Genomic DNA, 18,667 nt, shown 5'->3' with positions numbered 1-18,667 from the left:
TGCAAACTGGTCCATCTGTGCCATTTTCTAGGTTCCACATATATGCGTCAATAAATGATATTTGTTTTTCTCTTCCTGACTTACTTCACTCTGTATGACAGTCTCTAGATGCATCCACGTCTCTACAAATGACCCAATTTCGTTCCTTTTTATGGCTGAGTAATATTCCATTGTATATATGTACCACATCTTCTTTTTTTTTTTTTTTTAACATCTTTATTGGGGTATAATTGCTTTACAATGGTGTGTTAGTTTCTGCTTTATAACAAAGTGAATCAGTCATACATAAACATATGTTCCCATATGTCTTCCCTGTTGCGTCTCCCTCCCTCCCACCCTCCCCTTCCCACCCCTCCAGGCTGTCACAAAGCACCGAGCCAATATCCCTGTGCCATGCGGCTGCTTCCCACTAGCTATCTACCTTACTGCGTTTGTTAGTGTGTATATGCCCATGACTCTCTCTCGCCCTGTCACAGCTCACCCTTCCCCCTCCCCATAACCTCAAGTCCGTTCTCTAAGAGGTCTGCGTCTTTATTCCTGCTTTACCCCTAGGTTCTTCATGACATTTTTTTCTTAAATTCCATATATATGTGTTAGCATACGGTATTTGTCTTTTTCTTTCTGACTTACTTCACTCTGTATGACAGACTCTAGGTCTATCCACCTCATTACAAATAGCTCAATTTCGTTTCTTTTTATGGCTGAGTAATATTCCATTGTATATATGTGCCACATCTTCTTTATCCATTCATCTGGTGATGGGCACTTAGGTTGTTTCCATCTCCGGGCTATTGTAAATAGAGCTGCAATGAACATTTTTGTACCACATCTTCTTTATCCATTTGTCTGTCGATGGGCATTTAGGTTGCTTCCATGACCTAGCTATTGTAAACAGTGCTGCAGTGAACATTGGGGTGCATGTGTCTTTGTTTGTTTTTTTTTGTGTGGTACGCGGGCCTCTCACTGTTGTGGCCTCTCCCGTTGTGGAGCACAGGCTCCAGACGCGCAGGCTCAGCGGCCATGTCTCACAGGCCTAGCCACTCTGCAGCATGTGGGATATTCCCGGACCGGGGCACAAACCTGTGTCCCCTGTATCAGCAGGCGGACTCTCAACCACTGTGCCACTGGGGAAGCCCCCGCACGTGTCTTTTTGAATTATGGTTTTCTCTGGGTATATGCCCAGTACTGGGATTGCTGGGTCATATGGTAGTTTTATTTTTAGTTTTTTAAGGAACCTCCATACTGTTCTCCATAGTGGCTGTATCAATTTACATTCCCACCAACAGTGCAAGAGGGTTCCCTTTTCTCCACACCCTCTCCAACATTTGTTGTTTGCAGATATTCTCATGATGCCCATTCTAACTGGTGTGAGGTGATACCTCATTGTAGTTTTGATTTGCATTTCTCTAATAATTAGTGATGTTGAGCATCCTTTCATGTGTTTCTTGGCCATCTGTATGTCTTCTTTGGAGAAATGTCTATTTAGATCCTCTGCCTATTTTTGGATTGGGTTGTTTGTTTTTTTAATACTGAGCTGCATGAGCTGTTTATATATTTTGGAGATTAATCCTTTGTCCGATGATTCATTTGCAAATATTTCTCCCATTCTGAGGATTGTTTTTTCGTCTTGTTTATCGTTTCCTTTGCTGTGCAAAAGCTTTTAAGTTTCATTAGGTCCTATTTGTTTATTTTTGTGTTTATTTTTTTTATTTCCATTACTCTAGGAGGTGGATCAAAAAATATCTTGCTATGATTTATGTCAAAGAATGTTCTTCCTATGTTTTCCTCTAAGAGTTTTATAGTGCCCAGTCTTACATTTAGGTCTCTAATCCATTTTGAGTTTATTTTTGTGTATGGTGTTAGGGAGTGTTCTAATTTCATTCTTTTACATGTAGCTGTCTGGTTTTCCCAGCACCACTTATTGAAGAGACTTTCTTTTCTCCACTGTATATCCTTGCCTCCCTTGTCATAGATTAGTTGACCATAGGTATGTGGGTGTATCTCTGGGCTTTCTATCCTGTTCCATTGATCTATCTTTCTGTTTTTGTGCCAGTACCATATTGTCTTGATTACTGGAGCTTTGTAGTACAGTCTGAAGTCAGGGAGCCTGATTCCTCCAGCTCTGTTTTGTTCCCTCAAGACTGCTTTGGCTATTCAGGGTCTTTTGTGTCTCCATACAAATTTTAAGATTTTTTGTTCTAGTTCTGTAAAAAATGACATTGGTAATTTGATAGGGATTGCATTGAATCTGTAGATTGCTTTGGGTGGTATAGTCATTTTCACAATATTGATTTTTCCAGTCCAAGAGCATGGTATATATCTCTCCATCTGTTGGTATCATGTTTAATTTCTTTCATCAGTGTCTTATAGTTTTCTGCATACAGGTCTTTTGTCTCCCTAGGTAGGTTTATTCCTAGGTATTTTATTCTTTTTGTTGCAATGGTAAACAGGAGTGTTTCCTTAATTTCTCTTTCAGATTTTTCATCATCAGTGTATAGGAATTCAAGCAATTTCTGAGCATTAATTTTGTATCCTGCAACTTTACCAAATTCATTGATTAGCTCTAGTGGTTTTCTGGTGGCATCTTTAGGATTCTCCATGTATAGTATCATGTCATCTGCAAACAGTGACAGTTTTACTTCTTCTTTTCCAATTTGGATTCCTTTTATTTCTTTTTCTTCTCTGATTACCGTGGCTAGGACTTCCAAAATTATGTTGAATAATAGTGGTGAGAGTGAACATCCTTGTCTTGTTCCTGATCTTAGAGGAAATGCTTTCAGTTTTTCACCATTGAGAATGATTTTTGCTGTGGGTTTGTCATATATGGCCTTTATTATGTTGAAGTAGGTTCCCTCTGTGCCCACGTTCTGGAGAGTTTTTATCATAAATCGGTGTTGAATTTTGTCAAAAGCTTTTTCTGCATCTGTTGAGCTGATCATATGGTTTTTATTATTCAACTTGTTAATATGGTGTATCACACTGATTGATTTGCATATATTGAAGAATCCTTGCAGCTCTGGGATAAATCCCGCTTGATCATGGTATATGATCCTTTTAATTTGTTGTTGGAATCTGTTTGCTAGTATTTTGTTGAGGATTTTTGCATCTATATTCATCAGTGATAATGGTCTGTAATTTTCTTTTTTTGTAGTATCTTTGTCTGGTTTTGGTGTCAGGGTGATGGTGGCCTCATAGAATGAGTTTGGGAGTGTTCCTTCCTCTGCAGTTTTTTGAAGAGTTTGAGAAGGATGCATGTTAGCTCTTCTCTAAATGTTTGATAGAATTCACCTTTGAAGCCATCTGGTCCTGGGCTTTTGTTTGTTGTAAGATTCTTAATCACAGTTTCAATTTCATTTCTTGTGATTGGTCTGTTCTTAGTTTCTATTTCTTCCTGGTTCAGTCTTGGAAGGTTATACCTTTCTAAGAATTTGTCCATTTCTTCCAGATTGTCCATTTTATTGGCATAGAGTTGCTTGTAGTAGTCTCTTAGGATGCTTTGTATTTCTGCGGTGTCTGTTGTAACTTCTCCTTTTTCATTTTTCATTTTATTGATTTGAGTCCTCTCCCTCTTTTTCTTGATGAGTCTGGCTAAAGGTTTATCAATTTTGTTTATCTTCTCAAAGAACCAGCTTTTAGTTTTATTGATCTTTGCTCTTGTTTTCTTTGTTTCTATTTCATTTATTTCTGCTCTGATATTTATGATTTCTTTCCTTCTCCTAACTTTGGGTTTTGTTTGTTCTTCTTTCTCTAGTTCCTTTAGGTGTAAGGTTAGATTGTTTATTTGAGATTTTTCTTGTTTCTTGAGGTAGGCTTGTATAGCTCTAAACTTCCCTCTTAGAACTGCTTTTGCTGCATCCCATAGGTTTTGGATTGTCGTGTTTTCATTGTCATTTGTCTCTAGGTATTTTTTGATTTCCTCTTTAATTTCTTTAATGATGACTTGGTTATTTAGTATTGTTGGCCTCCATGTTTTTGTGTTTTTTACTTTTTTTTCCCTGTAATTCATTTCTAATCTCATAGCATTGTGGTCAGAAAAGATGCTTGATATGATTTCAGTTTTCTTAAATTTACTGAGGCTTGATTTGTGACCCAAGATGTGGTCTGTCCTAGAGAATGTTCTGTGCACACTTGAGAAGAAAGTGTAATCTGCTGTTTTTGGATGGAATGTCCTATAAATATCAATTAAATCTGTCTGGTCTGTTGTGTCATTTAAAGCTTGTGTTTCCTTATTTTCTGTTTGGATGATCTGTCCATTGGTGTAAGTGAGGTGTTAAGGTCTCCCACTATTATTGTGTTACTGTCGATTTCCTCTTTTAGAGCTGTTAGCAGTTGCCTTATGTAATGAGGTGCTCCTATGTTGGGTGCATATATATTTATAATTGTTATATCTTCTTGGATTGATCCCTTGATCATTACGTAGTGTCCTTCCTTGTCTCTTGTAACATTCTTTATTTTAAAGTCTATTTTATCTGATATGAGTATTGCTATTCCAGCTTTCTTTTGATTTCCATTTTCATGGAATATCTTATTCCATCCCCTCACTTTCAGTCTGTATGTGTCCCTACGTCTGAAGTGGGTCTCTTGTAGACTGCGTATAGATGGGTCTTGCTTTTGTATCCATTCAACGAGCCTGTGTCTTTTGGTTGGAACATTTAATCCATTCACATTTAAGGTAATTATCGATATGTATGTTCCTATTACCATTTTCTTAATTTTGGGGGGTTTGTTTTTGCAGGTCCTTTTCTTCTCTTGTGTTTCCCACTTAGGGCACTTCCTGTAGCATTTGTTGTAGAGCTTGTTTGGTGGTTCTGAATTCTCTTAGCTTTTGCTTGTTTGTAAAGCTTTTGATTTCTCCATCGAATCTGAATGAGATCCTTGCCGGGTACAGTAATCTTGGTTGTAGGTTCTTCCCTTTCATCACTTTAAGTATATCATGCCACTCCCTTCTGGCTTGTAGAGTTTCTGCTGAGAAATCAGCTCTTAATGTTAACCTTATGGGAGTTCCCTTGTATGTTATTCGTCGTTTTTCCATTGCTGCTTTCAATAATTTTTCTTTGTCTTTAATTTTTGCCAATTTGATTACTATGTGTCTCGGTGTGTTTCTCCTTGGGTTTATCCTGTGTGGGACTCTCTGCGCTTCCTGAACTGGGGTGGCTATTTCCTTTCCCATGTTAGGGAAGTTTTCGACTATAATCTCTTCAAATACTTTCTCTGGTCCTTTCTCTCTCTCTCTTCTCCTTCTGGGACCCCTATAATGCGAATGTTGTAGCGTTTAATGTTGTCCCGGAGGTCTCTTAGGCTGTCTTCATTTCTTTTCATTCTTTTTTCTTTATTCTGTTCCACAGCAGTGAATTCCACCATTCTGTCTTCCAGGTCACTTATCCGTTCTTCTGCCTCAGTTATTCTGCAGTTGATTCCTTCTAGTGTATTTTTCATTTCAGTTATTGTTCATCTCTGTTTGTTTGTTCTTTAATTCTAGATCTTTGTTAAACATTTCTTGCATCTTCTTGATCTTTGCCTCCATTCTTTTTCCGAGGTCCTGGATCATCTTCACTAGCATTATTCTGAATTCTTTTTCTGGAAGGTTGCCTATCTCCATTTCATTTAGTTGTTTTTCTGGGGTTTTATCTTGTTCCTTCATCTGGTACGTAGCCCTCTGCCTTTTCATCCTGTCTGTTTTTCTGTGAATGTCTCTCCTCAAATCTCACTAGTTTGAATGTACCAAATATTTTCTGGTGTGATCTTGAATCAGATGGCTAAAGGAATGTCAAATTTAAGCAAATTCAAGCTAGATCTTTGATTTTCTCCAACCCTAACCTGTTCCTTCCCCAGTCTTGTTCATCTCAGTAAAAACACTACCATCTACCTAGTTGCTTAAGCTAAAAATCCGAGGCTTGTCCTTGATTCTTCTGTCTCTCATTTCGTAGGAGCAATCAGTCAGCAGGTGTTGCTGGTTCTCAAATCTGAGCACTCTTTACCACTCTCACCGCCACCACCCTGGTCTACTCCGCTGTCATCTCTCACCTGAAATAGCCTCCTAATTTGTCTCCATGCTTCACTCTGCTCTCCTACAACCCATTCTCCATAGAGCAGCCAGAATAATACTTTTTAAATGTAAATCAGATCTCATCACTTAAAAAAACCCTAATAGCATCTCACTGTACTTTAAACCCATTTTCCTTACTGTGACCTACATGGTTGTCTCTTACTGCTTCCACAAGCTCATCTTGCTTTTCTGGAACATTCTTCTCTTGGATATTATCATGGTTTGTTTCTTGTGTCTTTCCATTGTCATCCCAAATGTCTCCTCTCACAGAGGCTTTTCTCTAACCACCCAGTATGAAGTCGCCCTCACCCTGTCTCTCTGTCATGGTTTCTGTTTTGTTTAACTTTTTTATGTGTGTCGCTCTCTGAAGTGATCTTGTTTATTTATATGTCTGTGAACTGGTCTCCCTCAGTTGCTGCATAAGCTTTGTGAGAGCAGAGACCTCATCCACCCTGTTCACCACATCACCCTGATAACCTAGAGCAGTGTCTGTAGATGCTCAGTTAGTATTTGTGGGATGAGTAAATGAAGAAACCTCTGTTTCTCCAAAAAGTTTAGGTAATTCAGGCCCAGTTGCCTACAAAGATACCAAGAACACAACTTGAGCTAATAATAGTGGGGAAGTGGAAAAAGAAGGATGAGGAGCTGTGAGTTTAACACAGTGGAAAGAGCCCTGAATTCCACCTCTGTCTCTTTTACTATCGGCTGTTTGGTGGTGGGCAAGTTTCTCAACCTGGCTGTTCCCTTAGTTGTAATAGAAGTGAGTGGCAAATGATGCTCTCCAAGTTCTCTCCTGTGCCAGCTGACACTGCTCAAACGAGCATTAGCACATGCCGTTTATTTTTTAAGAGAATGATCCTGCCCACCCTGTGGTATAAGAAATGTATGGTATCAAGAGTCATCTTTCATTTTTCTCAATATTATCGGAAAAAACAAACATAGATGAATGTACCAGCCCTTGGGACTGGAAAGGTTAATCAACCTGAGCTGGACTCATTTACAAAGCACTCCTAGTGCATGATTTCAGTTAATCCTCAAAACAACTGAAACAAAGGAGGCAAAACAGGTGCTATCTTTCTAATAAGGAAATGGAGATGTGTCCAAGGTCACTCACCATGCCAGGACTGCAGCCCAGGTCCTCTGCTCTCCTAGGCTGGTGCCATGTCCACTGCCCCACGTTGCCTTGCATCTGATGTTTACTCCAGACTGTTTGTAACCAGTAGCACTAGAAACATCTAAGGCCTTTTCTTTCATAACATCAGATTGTCTCCTGCGCAGGTAAAAGATGTGAGCTCTGTGATGACGGCTACTTTGGAGACCCTCTGGGTAGAAACGGCCCTGTGAGGCTTTGTCGCCTGTGCCAGTGCAATGACAACATCGATCCCAATGCAGTTGGAAATTGCAATCGCTTGACGGGAGAGTGCCTGAAGTGCATCTATAACACGGCTGGCTTCTACTGTGACAGGTGCAAAGACGGATTTTTTGGAAATCCCCTGGCTCCCAATCCAGCAGACAAGTGCAAAGGTAATTGGCCATCGGCCAGATTCCGTCACAGTTATATTCATTCGTTCTGAGAATCATTGCACGGTCTCTTTAAATATTTACAGTTGTTTGGTCGAATGCAGCATTGTTCAATAGAAATATAATGCAAACCACTTGTGTAATTTAAATTTCTCTAGTAGACACAGTACAGTAAAGAGAAACGGGTGAAATTAATTTTAACACTATATTTTATTTAACCTAACCTATCTAATGTATTATCATCTCAACAAGTAATCAGTAAAAAATTTTTGCGATGTATGTTCTTTTCCCCACCAAGTCTCCGAAGTCCAGTGTGTGTTTCACACTGACAGCACATCTCAATTCAGACCAGCCACATTTCAAGTACTCAGTAGCCACCAGTGACCAGTGGCTACTGTACTGGATAACTCAAATCTAAAGAATCTATTTGTGTTGTTTATACTTCAGTATTTCTCTCAGATGATCTGCATCTTTTGCTGTCTCTTGTCTTCCTGCCTTAGCCTGCGACTGCAACCCCTACGGGACCGTGAAGCAGCAGAGCAGCTGTAACCCTGTGACCGGGCAGTGTGAGTGTCTGCCTCACGTGACCGGCCGGGACTGTGGAGCTTGTGACCCTGGATTCTACAACCTGCAGAGCGGGCAGGGCTGTGAGAGGTAAGATGGTGGCTGCCTTTGGTTCAAGTGACCTCTGCTCTTTTATTGTCAGAGATGAATTTTTATAAGTTATGGTTCATAGTTGGCTTGGCTTTGTTCAGGAATTATCTGAGTGCCTAAAATGGGCAAGGCACCCTTTCGAGGCAATACTGGAGAGTTGTAATTAAGTAATGAGAGAAAAGAGTGGAATGCAGTGGCCCCAGCTGTGTCAGTGTCACCTGAGCAACATTTTTTTAACAATACAAATTATATGGTCCTTTCTGAGATGCTTAGAATCAGACCTTCAAGGGTTGCAGTTGCCTGGGAATTCCTGTTTTCAAACCTCCTATTCAGCGCCCACGTGGTGCCAGATTGGAGAGCCGTGGGTAGTCGTTTTAGTAGTGAAATAAAAGTATTCGTGTGGGTTAGGCTAGAAAAAGAAGTTCTGAATAGAACTCATGAAAATCACTTGAACCTCAGGTTTTAATAACCCTTAACGTCTGTCATAATAGCCCTTAACATTCTGTTTTCTAATACAAATTACATCAGTCCTATGCTGAAAGGAACAAAAAAGAAAGGTTTGCTTAAAGTCTGTTTTACTTACCTGAGAAATGTCATGTGTTCATTTTCAGGTGTGACTGCCATGCTTTGGGTTCCACCAATGGACAGTGTGACATCCACACTGGCCAGTGTGAGTGCCAGCCTGGCATCACCGGTCAGCACTGCGAGCACTGCGAGGTCAACCACTTTGGGTTTGGACCTGAAGGCTGTAAACGTAAGGGGCGTTGGTGGCAAAGTCTCGTCTCATTCCAGTTAGAACTGTTAGTCCAGAAAGGACTTTGACAGCCTCGGTGTAGCCACATGGCTCACAGTCAGGGCTGTGCCCAGATCATCACAGATGCTTTATTCAAGAAATATTATCCATTTTTTTAAAACTCAGAGGACCGAAAGCCTCTCTAGTTTCTTTGCAACCACCCTATTTATGTCTTTTTTTTTTTTACAGTGTTTCTGATTCTTCCTTTTTCTAGTCTTTAATTTTTCCAGATGATTACCCTTTGGTTACCGAGCCTTCCCCGTGCTTAATGAAACTTTTTAATTGATCACCTTAGCGCAGAAAATGAAACAGTGAGGGATTCTGCTCGAACGTGTTTGTTGACTTACTGGCTCAGTTGCTTCCCACCCTTGGGGCCCTTTTGGTGCGGTTACATGTCCACATCTGCTGCTCCTTGGCATAAACACTTGCTTGGAATTAGGCCGTGGAACAGTTTGGGTTTTTGCTTTCTGAATTCCTTCATTTCTCCTGTGGAATGTAGCATAAGTCATTGACTCCGTTCAGAGAACAAAATGAGTAAACAAACTATAAAATAATGGAAAATAAGCATTAGCATTTGGGTTTTCTAGTTCCTTAGTGAGAGAAAAACAGTGGAGAGATGAAGGTAGAGATAAATTCTCGAAGTGCACAAAAAGGGCACTTTCTATAATAGACTAATTTCTGTAGTTATTCAGTCACGTGAAATGTGCCCCCTCCAAAAGGTGCTCACTCTAAAATTTACTCCTGTTTTAAAAATGTCTGGCTTCTCTGCTAAGCAGGCTTAACCATTTAAATTCTCCTAAATCAGCCTGTTTTTCACAAAGCATCTAATTATAATGATAATACAGTTGGCTTATTGATATCAATGTGAGTTAAAAGAAAATGCACTCTTCCTTTTTTTCCTTATTATGTACCTTTTCCCTTTATTCTGCAGCCTGTGACTGTCATCCTGAGGGGTCTCTTTCCCTCCAGTGCAAAGATGATGGTCTCTGTGCATGCAAAGAAGGCTTTGTGGGGAATCGCTGTGACCAGTGTGAAGAGAACTATTTCTACAATCGGTCTTGGCCTGGCTGCCAGGAATGTCCAGCTTGTTACCGGCTGGTAAAGGATAAGGTCAGCTGTCAACAGTGCATGCGTTCATTCATTCAGCAGATGTTGAATGGGCACTTCCTATGCTCTAAGCTCTAGAGAAAAAATGGTGAACAAAATAGACACAGTCCCTGTTCTCAAAGACTCAAGTTCCAGTTGGGAGACAAATAATAAAAATTAAAGAAATACTAACTGAGATAAGTGCAAGAAAGAATACAAACAGAGAATAACTGGGGAGAACTACTTTATATAGAGCATCTGTGGAAACTCACTTAAGGTGCGATCTTAAGGATGAGAAAGAGCAAACCAAAGGAGAAGTGGTGGGTAGGCTGTTCCAGGCAGAGGGAACGTGGGGTACAAAGGCCTCAAAGCTGGAGGGTGTCTGGAGCCTGCTGAGTGAGGGGGGAGTGGTTTGTGATAAGACTGGAAAGGTTGGTAGAGACAGCTTACGTTGAACCATGTTGACCAGAGTAAGGAATTCAGATTTTATTCCAAATCCAGTGGGAATGCACTAATGAGTTGTAAGCTGGGAAATCCAGTTTATATTTTAAGAACAGCACTCTGCTGTGTGAAGATTGATGGTTAGGTGTGGGGCAAAAGGGGAAGCCTAGATTGAATTGGACAAATATTATATGTGTGTTCGGCAGGGCAGGGTGTGAGAGAGGGTAAAGTTAGGGAAAGAGAAGAATCAAGGATGGATCTTGGGTTTTTTGCTTAAGGTAGTTGTAGGCATTACTTACTGAGATGGTGATGACTCAGAGAATACATATTTAAGAGAAAGAATCAAGGATAGAATTTTGGATATTAGGTTGAGAATACCTATCAGAGAGCCAAGTGGGGGTATCAGATAGGTAATCTCAAACGCAAGGGAGAGGTCAGAACTGGAGAATCATCAGCGTGTAGGGTTTAACGTCAAAGGAATCAACCAGATTTTCTTTTGAAGCCAGAGGAATGAGGAAAAACTACCCATGTTATCTACTTAAAAGTATACATACATGGAGTGTATAGATCTTCATATTTATAGAGCAGCGGTCCCCAACCTTTTTGGCACCAGGGACCGGTTTCGTGGAAGACAGTTTTTCCGTGGACAGGGTGTGTGGGGGGCGGTGATGGTGCAGGCGGTAATGCGGGCCGTGGAGAGCGATGGGGGGCAGCAGATGAAGCTTTGCTCGCTCGCCCGCTACTCGCCTCTTGCTGTGCGGCCCGGTTCCGAGCAGACCATGGACTGTTGCCGGTCTACAGCCTGGGGGTTGGGCACCCCTGTTCTAGAGTACCCACTTTGATTATTGTTCCTACAGGAAGTACAGTTGAGTTCTTCAGGAATGTCTGTACACCCTACCTTTCCCTTTTCTTCCTCCATTATGCTTAGGTTGCTGAGCATCGAGCAAAACTCCAGGAATTAGAGAATCTCATTGCAAACCTTGGAACTGGGGATGAGATGGTGACGGATCAAGCCTTTGAGGATAGACTAAAGGAAGCAGAGAGAGAGGTGACTGACCTCCTTCGTGAGGCCCAGGATGTCAAAGGTACACACGATTAAACAAGTGGGTAATTTCTATAAGATGGTCCGTCTTTAGATGTAGCTCCTAATGCAAGGTTAAGTAGTATGGTTTTATAAAATTTTTTTTTTTTTTTTTTTTTGCGGTACGCGGGCCTCTCACTGTTGTGGCCTCTCCCGTTGCGGAGCACAGGCTCCGGAGGCACAGACTCAGCGGCCATGGCGGCTCACGGGCCTAGCCGCTCCGCGGCACGTGGGATCTTCCTGATCCGGGGCACGAACCCATGTCCCCTGCATCGGCAGGCGGACTCTCAACCACTGCGCCACCAGGGAAGCCCATCAATTTTTAAACTCTGTTTAGAATATGAATTATTTTATTTTTTAAACATGTAGAAAAGAACCTGTCAATGTTTTAAGATACACTTAGCAGAAATACTTCTCCCAACACATCAAAAACTGTTAGATGTTAAAATCCAAGCATTTTATGAATCCTTCTATCAAGGTGCTCACCACTGGGCTGAAGTCACTTTGTTTTGGAGTTTTCCATCACTGAGACACATATGCTCATCAGATACTCATAGTAAATGTGCATTAACGTTGATAACACCCGGGACCACAGTGATCAACTTCCCTACTGATGATGTTTCCATCTGGAGTTAGAGAAGTCCTCTTGTCAGAGTACGGGTCAACAAAAGCTAAATATATTGCTTATTTCTTGTTGTAAATGTCCCTAAGATTTTATAAAATTACTGAAGTAGAGAAGGAAGAAATTGGATGTATCTGGTTTGGGCCAGTTTGTTTCATTTTTATTAGGACAGTCCAAAAATTGTTCTATGAGGTAAATTTTTAGAAATGGAAAAATAAAATGAGAGGTCAAAAACTTATGTTTTGTTTCAGTTGTTGTTACATTTTAAGTCTTAAACATAGATTAAGAAGAATGTATATGTTTCCTGTTCTGTATAAACAATGGTGGTTTTTTTAGGCTGCTCATTTTCAAATTTGGACACACGTTTTTTTTCATTAATGTATTCTCTTGTAACAGCAAATTCGCATCTGTCCTGCCATATCCGTTGAAGAACTGAACGTGGGGTGATCGTTCTTAGGTGCCAATCAGTCAACCTGAGAGGTGGGGTGTGGCAGGCAGCTCTGGTGCCAGCAGCACCAGCACATGGGCACGGTCACGGGGCAGGAAGGGGAGGTGAGCCAGCACCGCCACTCATCCAGGCTCCACACCTTGGTGCAGCCCCAGTTACATCTGGCTCTTTTGGGCCACAATGGCTACGTACTTTCCTCTGCCCAAGCTGGTGATTCTGTGGGACAGAAGCTCTGATAGGAACCATGGCCACCGTACCTTTCCTTGAGCCACCTGCAAGGTGGGGAGCATAACGGGCTGCTTCTGGTAGCTTTGGGAGCACCACAGTGAGGCTGGAGTTAAAATCCACTCCCACTAAATCCTGATTCATGGAGTTCCTGGCTGACCTTTCCTACTTAGGTTCAAACTAGCCAAGAATAAAAATATCTTCAAAATGATTTACCCTTTCAGACTCTCCCTAAGTGTTCATTTGTAGTTAAACTTGTGTTTATTCTGCAGTTTGAAGGGAGATTATGTGGTGCAATTAGGTCTTGCAATTGGACACTTGGAATTAGAGGGCTTTGAAGTGATCCACTTAGGTTATTTGTTCCCTTTTTGGGATACTATTGTTTCTGTAAAGAACTGGCCAGAGAGATCGGTATCTGTTACCTTTTTGAAGTTCTAAAGGGAAGGGGGCTTCTGTAACTTCATTAGCCAATGAAGCCAATGCTTACGCTTCCTAAATCTGAATGATTTTCTATGATTTCAGCTTGTTTTTATATTTTGTATTTTCTTAAAAATCTTTGGATTATCAAAGAATTGTTTTAAGGAATCATCCGCGCAGGGCCATTTTGTATAGTTGGATGAGATGTTTTGCAGGCCACCAGCTTCGCATGTGTATTGATTGGGTGGCCCTGCTTGTAAGTTGCTATTTTTCCAAACCTGTATTCATCTTTGTTGATCTTAACTTTGACTTCTCATCTCTTTTACATTCCTTGGAAAATTTAGATGCCAGCACTAACACCATGCAGAAATAAGAACTGGTCAATTTTGAATAGGATTGACTTAATGGTTCCTGTATATTATAATATAACTTCATGACATGTGAGAATTGTAATAACATCAGAATTATCTTTGCATGGGCTTATATTGATTGATTGATTAGGACACAGGTATGGGGTTTAAATTGAATGTGCATAATTAATAGAGAACAATTTGAAGAACTTTTCAAAAGCAGAGATCAATTTGAAAGCAATTACATGGATGTGCCAGGCAGTGGGAGGTGGCAGCAAGAGTCTATTTAGTTTAAAATACAAAATAATTTTAACGTGCCATATTTCAACATCAGTTTTTTTTCCCCCAGAAAGAATTCTTATTATTTATGTTATTTATTTATTTTTGGCTGTGTTGGGTCTTCGCTGCTGTGCACGGGCTTTCTCTAGTTGCGGCGAGCAGGGGCTACTCTTTGTTGCCGTGCACGGGCTTCTCATTGCAGTGGCTTCTCTTGTTGTGGAGCACGGGCTCTAGGCACGCGGGCTTCAGTAGTTGTGGCATGTGGGCTCAGTAGTTGTGGCTCATGGGCTCTAGAGCGCAGGCTCAGTAGTTGTGGCGCACGGGCTTAGTCCGCAGCATGTGGGGTCTTCCTGGACCAGGCCTCGAACCCGTGTTCCCTGCCTTAGCAGGCAGATGCTTAACCACTGCGCCACCAGGGAAGTCCCTCAACATCAGTTTTGAACCGAGTTTTTTCCTAGTTTAGAAAAATGTCCAGCTCTCAGGGCTGGTAGTACTTTTAACAACATTGTATTTTTATGATTCAATCTTGCATATGCTAGAATATCAAAATCTTTCCCTCAGCAGACATTTTTTGAGTGTCTTCTCTTTGCCAATCACTTTGTGATACTGGGGGTACAGTGTTGAGTAAGAATGAGGGACTCATAGTCAAGTGGGAGAGAGACAGTGTGTTAATCTCCAGTTAACCCACTTGGAGACCGTAGATGAATGTAACAGTGGTGCTACTGCTGGGCACAGTGAAGACTGACCAGCTCTGCCAATGGACTTAGGGAAACTTGTCAGAAAGATGCTATGTTTGGAAGAGTAAGGATAAGCAGCGCCTCAGATTTCACGTGAGATGATATGTGTTCCGCCCCGCCCGACCCCGCCTCAGATAATTTATGGACTTCCTTCTGCACTGTGATTGCAGATGTAGACCAGAATCTGATGGATCGCCTCCAGAGAGTGAATAACACCTTATTCAGCCAAATTAGCCGTTTGCAGAATATCCGGAATACCATCGAAGAGACTGGGAACTTGGCTGAGCAAGCCTGTGCCCGGGTAGAAAGCACAGAGCAGTTGATTGAAATCGCATCCAGAGAACTTGAGAAAGCAAAAGTCGCCATTGCCAATGTGGTGAGTGACTGGGAAGGTCTGAGGTGGGGCTGAGGGAGTCCCTTGGCTTTTACTGGTAGTGGAATGCTTCTTCAGCTAAATTGACTCCTTGTATCTTTTTATTTGTCTTCAAACATGGAGCAAGAAAGCCACATTGCTCATAGTTGCCATGAAATAGTTATCACAAACTGGATTAAAACCAAAGGACATCTGGGTCCTTTCTCTAGTTTTGTTCCTTCTATGGCACTAGGCAATTTAATCTTCCTTTTTTTTAAAATATTTATTTATTTATTTGGTTGTGCCAGGTCTTAGCTGCAGCACGCAGGATCTTCGCTGCCGCATGCGGGATCTTTTAGTTGCAGCATGTGGGCTCTTAGTGGCAGCATGCGGGATCTAGCTCCCTAACCAGGGATCGCATCCAGGCCCCCTGCATTGGGAGCATGGAATCTTAACCACTGGGACACCAGGGAAGTCCCTAAGCTTCCTTTATTCTCTGCTGAAAATAGAAATAATAATCCACAATCAAGGATGCTGATGTTACCTGAAGATCTCTGAAATTAAGAAGAGACCTTCTTTCTCGAAATAACACTAGTGAAAATTTAGTTTTGACACTTGCTTTATTAAATTTAAATAATTCATTCCTTTGAGATTAGTGCTTTGTTTATTTCCTCTCTAGTCAATCACTCAGCCAGAATCTACAGGGGACCCAAACAACATGACTCTTTTGGCGGATGAGGCACGAAAGCTTGCTGAACGGTAACCTCCAGCTCCCTCTTTAATGGTTAAGTTATGGCTTTCATCGCGGTGTGCACACGTTGTTTCATTCTATCCCCACACACACTTCCCATGTAACACACTTTTGCAAAGTTTGCTCTCGTTTCTGAAATGCGATTAGCTACATGTACTCTTTGCTTCCCTTTACTTTGAAATTAGAATATTTACTTTGAATATTAGAATATGATGGTTTGGAGGGAAATTATATTTGCACATCTAAGGAAAACCGTAACATTTTTTAGATTTTTAATTTTGAAACCTTAAAGTTAATAGATAATTAAGCTCGATAGAATTTAGTTATTTTTAAACATTTTTAAATTTTCAACAAAAATGTTTAATTTTCAAGTTTCAATAGAGAACATTTACTAACCCATAGTACATGTGAAAATCAGAAACAGACCATTTCATTCCTGATTAAATGTAATTTCTTAAGAAGACTTTAAATTGTAGAGGGCATCAAGTGAAAACAATATTTTAAAAATAAATTGCTAAAATGTAGGCTCCATGAGGGCAGGTGTTTTTGTGTGCTTTATTCACTGTTGAAATCCCAATGCTTAAAACAATGTCTGGCATATAGTAGGTACTCAATAAATGTTTATTGAATGCATTGCAGAACAGCTAGTAGACCTCATAGGTACAGGGTGCTTAAATAAGCCTCATGTTAGAATTTTAGCCTCAATGTCTGAGCAGTTTTATTGGCTTCTTGCTTTACCATATGTGCTCTATTTCTGTCCTTTGTAAATGTGTGTGAACTGTTGTCATTTAGCTCATAGAACATTCATGGTTTCAGAGCTGAATTTTCTGATTAAAAGAAGACAGCTGAAAACATTATAGAAAACTCCCGAGAAAATTAGATCTTGGAAATTAATTGTGGTGTACTTCATGCATGAATTTTGAAGGAAAGTTTATCATATCAAAAAGAATGGCCATGTATTGCAGTGTGACAATGTAATATGAAATTTTAGAGTTGAAAAAACCTTAGCATTTACCCAGCTAACGTGCGTTATTTGTCTGGAGTCCCTGTTGACATGTTCCTTGTTGAGTTGCTCTTCCTGGCCAGTAACTAGGTTGCATGTGAGAAATCTGAATAGTCAAAGTTGTTTCAAGACTATGCAGTAACAGAACCAGAGTAGCAATTAAAGATGAGGTCTGGGATTTGTGTTCATGACTAGAGAAATGAGTTCTTGCTGGTATCCACAGTTTCATACATAAATACCCTTAATAATTATATTTAAAAGTAATTTTTAAGAAATATAAGCATTTGCCCCTACACATTTTATATCATTAATATCCTTGGGAAATATCATTTTCTCAGATTACAGAATGCTATTTATAAACTCAGCCCCTCTGAAATGATAACAAAATTCCAAATTTATAAGATTTTTTCAATATTTGTGGACCTCTGCCCACATTAGTTTATGTATATTAATAAGGTAAGCATTACCTAAATTCTACTTCTTTCCCTTTTAGATGGTTGTGTTTCATGGCTTGTTTTTCCTCTTATGTTATACAGCCATAAACAAGAAGCTGATGACATTGTACGAGTGGCAAAGGCAGCCAATGATACATCAACTGAGGCATATAATCTGCTTCTGAGGACACTGGCAGGAGAAAATCAAACAGCATTTGAGATTGAAGAGCTTAATAGAAAGTGAGTGTAATTTAAAAGTGGCTTATAGCCCTTCAGTTGTTCTTGTAAGTAACACCAGTTCAAGGAAAAATTAAATGCCGGTGAATTCAGGCCATGTATTCATGCAGTAAGATTTCTTTTGTTAATCATGCTTTTGAAATGATGCCGTAATTAGAGCAGGGGATGTAGAGCCACAGAGATTTTATTTGATCCAGTTACTGTATCAGCAGAGAATGGTAATGACTAGCCATGATGCTTAAAATTCTGCATAAAGGAGAAGAGAAAAAATACCATCGAGTGAGCAGAGAAAATATATTTGAGCTACAAATATTTAAAAGGTGTCTGAAATAAGAAAGCATATGGTAAACCATATGCCTTAAATAGAAGTGATGAGATGAAATCTAAATTTAAGCTATGTTGGTATTAAATAATAGCATTTTAATATAACATTTCTTTGAGGTTTTGGAAATACTATCACGGTGATTTAAACTGGAATGAATCTGGTGAACATTAAGATGCTAAAAGCAACTAGGGTTTTCATCCCATCACATCTTTTGTTCCTTAGGTATGAACAAGCGAAGAACATCTCACAGGATCTAGAGAAGCAAGCTGCCCGAGTACATGAGGAGGCCAAGAGGGCTGGTGAGAAAGCCGTGGAGATCTATGCCAGTGTTGCCCAGCTGACTCCCGTGGACTCAGAAGCCATGGAGGTATGGCGCTGACAGCCTGCACGCACAGGCTTTGGTTGTCACTGCCGTCCCCCATTCACAGCTCCTACCCTCTTCCCACCAAACACACAGCCACGTGCCCCCTCAGTCTGGGTAAGAGCTCTTCTGACTGCCCGGCAGCTGTCATCAGTACCTACCTCCTCTGTCCTCCCAACAGCTCACTGGTAAAGTTGAGTTCTAGTTTAGATACGGTAATAGAACTTATTGCGGTAAAAAAAAAATCCTGTGGTTATAAACATTAAATAGCAAAGGCTCCTTTAGTGATAGGAATAATCACTCCTAAATCTTGGATATAAATCCAAATTATAATATATTTGGATTAATTAAAACAGACTACACCTAGGTCGTTACCCTGGTTTTGAACAAGAGAGAAATAAAAGAATGGTTTAAATGAAAGAACTATATCGGGATGCTTTGGGGCAGGTAAAATATTTAGGGATTGGTAGTGTTTTATTTCATCTGTACTCTAATCATGAATCT

At 40.4% G+C, this 18,667-nt stretch overlaps 1 protein-coding gene across 1 annotated transcript in view; it reads left to right on the top strand.

Annotated features, from left to right (window-relative positions):
- LAMC1 (laminin subunit gamma 1) overlaps nt 1–18,667 on the top strand; it is a 123,733-nt gene that overhangs the window by 93,686 nt on the left and 11,380 nt on the right. The window contains exons 14-22 of the mRNA XM_030849192.3: nt 7,325–7,570; nt 8,068–8,221; nt 8,833–8,975; nt 9,946–10,124; nt 11,470–11,626; nt 14,871–15,076; nt 15,732–15,811; nt 17,343–17,480; nt 18,025–18,169. Coding sequence (XP_030705052.1) covers nt 7,325–7,570; nt 8,068–8,221; nt 8,833–8,975; nt 9,946–10,124; nt 11,470–11,626; nt 14,871–15,076; nt 15,732–15,811; nt 17,343–17,480; nt 18,025–18,169 — 1,448 coding nt within the window. The remainder of the gene's footprint in view (nt 1–7,324; nt 7,571–8,067; nt 8,222–8,832; nt 8,976–9,945; nt 10,125–11,469; nt 11,627–14,870; nt 15,077–15,731; nt 15,812–17,342; nt 17,481–18,024; nt 18,170–18,667) is intronic.

Source organism: Globicephala melas, chromosome 1 (assembly GCF_963455315.2).
Source record: "Globicephala melas chromosome 1, mGloMel1.2, whole genome shotgun sequence".
Classification (NCBI taxonomy): domain Eukaryota; kingdom Metazoa; phylum Chordata; class Mammalia; order Artiodactyla; family Delphinidae; genus Globicephala; species Globicephala melas.
Note: the sequence above shows the minus strand (reverse complement) of the source record. Positions and strands in the feature narration are given on the sequence as shown.